The 4811-nt window shown below is 38.7% G+C and overlaps 1 protein-coding gene across 1 annotated transcript in view; it reads right to left on the bottom strand.

Annotated features, from left to right (window-relative positions):
• Window positions 1–2323: 2323 nt before the first annotated feature.
• The window catches only part of ska3 (spindle and kinetochore associated complex subunit 3), a 7784-nt gene continuing 5296 nt past the window's right edge, over window positions 2324–4811 (bottom strand). Inside the window, exons 8-11 of the mRNA XM_024286775.2 lie at window positions 4410–4589; window positions 3575–3630; window positions 3191–3330; window positions 2324–2666 (exon numbers count right to left, since the gene is read on the bottom strand). Coding sequence (XP_024142543.1) covers window positions 2512–2666; window positions 3191–3330; window positions 3575–3630; window positions 4410–4589 — 531 coding nt within the window. The 3' untranslated portion in view covers window positions 2324–2511. The remainder of the gene's footprint in view (window positions 2667–3190; window positions 3331–3574; window positions 3631–4409; window positions 4590–4811) is intronic.

Genomic DNA, 4811 nt, shown 5'->3' with positions numbered 1-4811 from the left:
TTGAAAGAACAAAAACATTTCAAGTTACTTTAATATTTTCTAAACTAACGTAGCAAAACTTAACAAGACACTTGTTTAACATTTATTTTCTTTCTTTTAAATATATTTTTCTTGCAATGCTTAATTTTCCAATAAAACTGAAAAGTTCAAACTTAGATTAAAAAATACTGGCTGCCTTTATGATTTTTAAATGTGATCCTACAGTATGCAAGTATTCAAATTGAATATTTTTTAGCATTCAAACAAAACTAGATTATACTGAGAGATTGATAGAATTATGAAATAAAGCCAGTATCTTGATTTTCCCCAGAATTTCAGATCTACATTTCAACTGGTGAAGTAAAAAGTTGGAGGAGTGAGGCATCTGTCTTTACTTTCCTCACTAACCACACAATACTTGAAGGTGGAGCTATCACAGCATTTTTCTCCCTTTCATAAATGAAAAGATAGCTGTACATTACATTACTGTCACTCCTTCACCACTTCAGCATAAATCTTAAATAAATCAAGGCAAAAATAAACTTTAATCACAGATGACTCATTACCAACAAGCCTAAGTAATCCAAGAATTGAACTGAAGAAGTGAACTTTTTAACGCTAACAAGATTAACATAATTCCAGTAGATTCTGAGGAGAAAAGCCTTCAGAATCTACTGGAATTACATTAATTGTGTTAACAATTAAAAAAATCACAGTAAATCAAAGAACATAAACACTGGAGCTCCGGTGTTAAAGGGTTAACAAAGTCAAGTTTGACAAAGAAGGACTCTGGTTTGAACAAACACCAGTAGCTTTTGACATTTAGATAAGGCTTTTTTAATTTGTAGATACTCGAGGTACCATTGAGTTTGCTTAAATAACAGTCTGGTCTGAACAAGCTAGTAAGAGATAAAGGTTTTTTGTTTATTCTGTGCAAAACTGCTAAAAAAAAAACCAAAACAAAAACAAGTAGCTTTATGGAGAACATTACAAAAACAGTAAAATATTCATAAAGCAATGGCAATATTTGGAATTTTAAGCTAAAAATGGCCCCACCAGGAGACTTAGCCAAAACTACCAGGCTTGGATAGAAAGGATTAGACTGAAAAGTGTTCTACAAGCAGTAATCAGGGACCAGAAAAGATTTCAAAACTAAAAGCCCAAAAACAGTCTAAAAATAACATTTGTTGTTAAAACTCAATAACTGGTAGTTGAGAAGCTCTAGTTTATTGCACATAAGTCACTCCAGTGGAGCAGCAGAGATACAGAGGTTGTTCAAGGCAACTTGCAAAATCTTGTCAAAAGTGGAGATGTTGGAGGAGCGTTCTGCGGCTGCAGTGAAAGGTCTCTCCATGGGGCCTGACAGCATGCCGTACGGCCGCTTCACCATGGAGACGACCCTCTCCACATGCTCCTGCACGCTCTCTGAAACGTCAGCCCCCTCTAGACACATGCCAGAGATTTTGAAGTGCAACGGGCTCTCTAATGTCCAGGTCACAGGTTGTCAGTACGACACTACTGGAAGAAGCTTGGACAGAAACCCACAGGTTTCAGCCAAGCTCCTACCGCTGATGTTTCCCAGAAATCCCCTGGAGATGAAGGTGACCACGCCTTGAGGAGCCACACTGACCAGATACTTTAATACTGCAAGCTGGCTCCACCATTTGAGGAAGCTGATAGTGGTTGGAACAGGGAGCCGGCTCCTCAAAAGGCACAGTAAAACAGTCTTCGATGACGGCATGGTCCGGGTCGGAGGTACACAGCACTTCTGGCGGGTTTTTCCTCAGCTCACCTCTAGACGGCTAGAAAACGGCCATCAGCACCAAAGTGGAGGACATGTTGACCATGTGGTGCTATCCTGGTTACTGTGCTGACCTTCACTCCAAAGCGGTCCAGATGGAGGTGCATCAGCAGAAGCTGCTGGAACTTGGACAGCTTCACGTTCTTCATCCCGTCAAGTGAGGGGCCAGGAGCCACATGACCGTCGCCAGAACAAAGTAGTTGGGCAGTCCTGTGTAAAACTCTCTAGATTGTTCATTAGGGAGTTCTCAGAGAGGGACATCTTCTCCACAGACTCCCTGAGAACCAGGTTCTCCTTCTTCAGCGCTCTCAGGATATCATCAGAGTTTACTGTCTGACCAAATTTTGTCCTCTTGTTGTCGTGTTCAGATTCTTCCTCTGTGCTGGGAGACGATGGTTAACTATCCTCCAGCATGGTGTACCTGATCCCCTCTTCAGGGTCCTCCTCAACAATGTGCAACATGTATGATGAACATGGATGAGGCAAACTAATGGCCAAAAAGTTAAATTCCTCCATTATTCTCAAGAAGGCTCATAAGACATATTTATTTTACTAAACAAAATTTATTGAATCGCACAATTGCAAGTTAATCAGTATTTACAAACTACATATCATATAAGTCAATTTCTACTAAACATGTTTTCAAACTCATCTTGCACCAAAAATATTTGCAGGGTGAAAATAAGACTCTCATTAAATTTAGATTTACAGATCAGATCATTGTTTGATTATCAGTTAGTTATCAGTTTGTACACATGTTTTCCGATGAGTCCGTCCACCTGTTTTACCCTTTTGAGCTCTTGTAGGCAGAGGATGTAAACAGGGGCCATAGTTCCAACACCAATAATGCTCCTGAGCTCCTCCATCGTGAACTCTTGTATTTCACCTGTAGAGGGCAGCACAGAGTAAAAACAGATGAGGCTCTTCATCAAAAAACAAACATTCATTTGTAACACTAATACATTAATAGAACTGTGTTGCCAAATATACTAAATTGACAGATAACTGAAATATTTTTTTAAATACTCTTTGTTTTCGTAATCAGAGTTGAATTAAAAGCTGCTTTGATTTTAACACATTCTATGTTTGTACCGTCCTCATGTTGCCCATTTCTCTGAAGACTGAAGGCTAAATTTAATCTTAATCGAGTTATTCATTCAAGTTAGTCAGAACTGGACAATGTGGGCTTTAGTTCCAACAGAGATACTCATTTAAACAGATTACAGATACCTTTAGAGGAGTTTAGTCGCTGTGTTCTTAACACAACACTATAATATCGCTCCTGTTTCTGATGTGTTCACATTTGTCAACACAAGATAAAAAAATCCCTTTGTTTTGTATAATAACTTGTGCATTGAGACTGTTTGTTATTTGATAAATAAAGACTCAATTCTTTATAAAGACTGTGACCTCGACTCTGCTCTGCGAATGTGTTGATGTTGCCGACTGCCTGGTTGAGGTTGCTCAGAGTCATCCGCCTCAGGTAATTGGGTAAAGTCTGGAACTCGCTCTGTGACACCACACACAGACTGTCAGCAGGTTGGAGAGGGCTGCAAGAAAGAAGACCGACTGTTGGTAAAATCCCAAAATGGAAGGCAGCAGCAGCAATAAAAAAAATATATGATGCTTGCATGAGAGCATAAAGTCAGAAACTAACTTAAAATTTTTTTTAATAATATTGCAACAATTCTATTAAATATAAAGATTAAATAAAACAATCAATGAGTGTAATCTCACATTTGTGTTTTTAATGTTTTTTGACACAATATTGTAAATAAACACGGCCGCACAGACCTGATGCGTGGCTGTGTGGCGGTCGTGGTTTTCTTCTTCTGAGCCTGGGACACCAGCTAAAAACACAGAAAGAGTGTCAGATAAATACATCTAAATTTAGTTTTGATTACTTTAAACCCGACCACGGACATTCATTCTGCTTGTGCATCAGAGTTAAAGATCTACTCAGATGAAAGATCACATTTTTATGATGATGGAGGACATACATAAAAGACAATTAAAATAGCATTTCTGAGTATTTATTTACTTAAATTGTTGTGAATTAGGAGCAGATAAAAAATTTCAGTTTGAAAAACAGCTTATTTGAGATGTAAAAAAATACTCAGGAAGGGTCACAAGCTTCTTGCTCCTCTCCATTCTGATGCATCCACTTGAAGACAAATAGATCTATGAACGTCTTTGTTTTCCTCGTCTAAGCTGACGTCTGACTCAAAACTGTACATCTGGATAGCTCCAGTATTGCTCGCCATTTTTGTTGCAACAGTAAAGTTAGGTTGGGGGAGTGAAGGGCTGAAAGCTAGTGAGAGAGCGAGTAAAGAGAGGCATGATGGGAAATCAGTGCAGGTTTACTCTGTGCCAACACTTCTCGCCCACAACTCAGAGGTGATATATTCTAATGAACTCTTTCTGCTCTGCAGAAACTATGTCTTAGAAAATAACAAGTTTCTTTTTTTAATTTGAGCTAAAAACATCATAAGAACAATGAAAAGACCACTGGGAACGATTTTCCAATAGATCAAAAGATAATCGGAGCGGACTTTAAAATATTGATGGCTATGGATAAAGTAACTGGACAAGCATGGAGGGTATATGCAGTGACAAAAGGTCCACTTACTTTGCAAATGTCCTGCGTAACAGAGCTAAGGTCTGGCATCTCGGGGGTGCTGGGCTCTTCAAAGGTTGTTCTGATGCGAGGGGTCCCCAAGCTGAACTCCTGAGTGGGTCCATCTGAATCCAGGCTGCTGACAGCAGGACCCCTCACGTCTTTGTCAGTTTTGCTTATTTTTCTATTTCTCTGCAGGGAGAAATGAATCAACAACATGGACGCACACTCAATGAAAGTATCATTTATACACTTTTACATGGATTAGGAAGTCCATGATTCCAAAATTAAATATGCCTTTGGTGCAATTTTCAGTTTTTTTAATGGGAAAAAAGTCTTTACTATTTCTTTCTGCAAATGTAAACAATAAGACAAAAGGGTTTAATCTCTGTACACCACAGATTAAACCTTCAT

Source organism: Oryzias melastigma, linkage group LG21, assembly GCF_002922805.2.
Source record: "Oryzias melastigma strain HK-1 linkage group LG21, ASM292280v2, whole genome shotgun sequence".
Classification (NCBI taxonomy): domain Eukaryota; kingdom Metazoa; phylum Chordata; class Actinopteri; order Beloniformes; family Adrianichthyidae; genus Oryzias; species Oryzias melastigma.
This window is presented reverse-complemented; position numbering and strand designations above follow the sequence as displayed.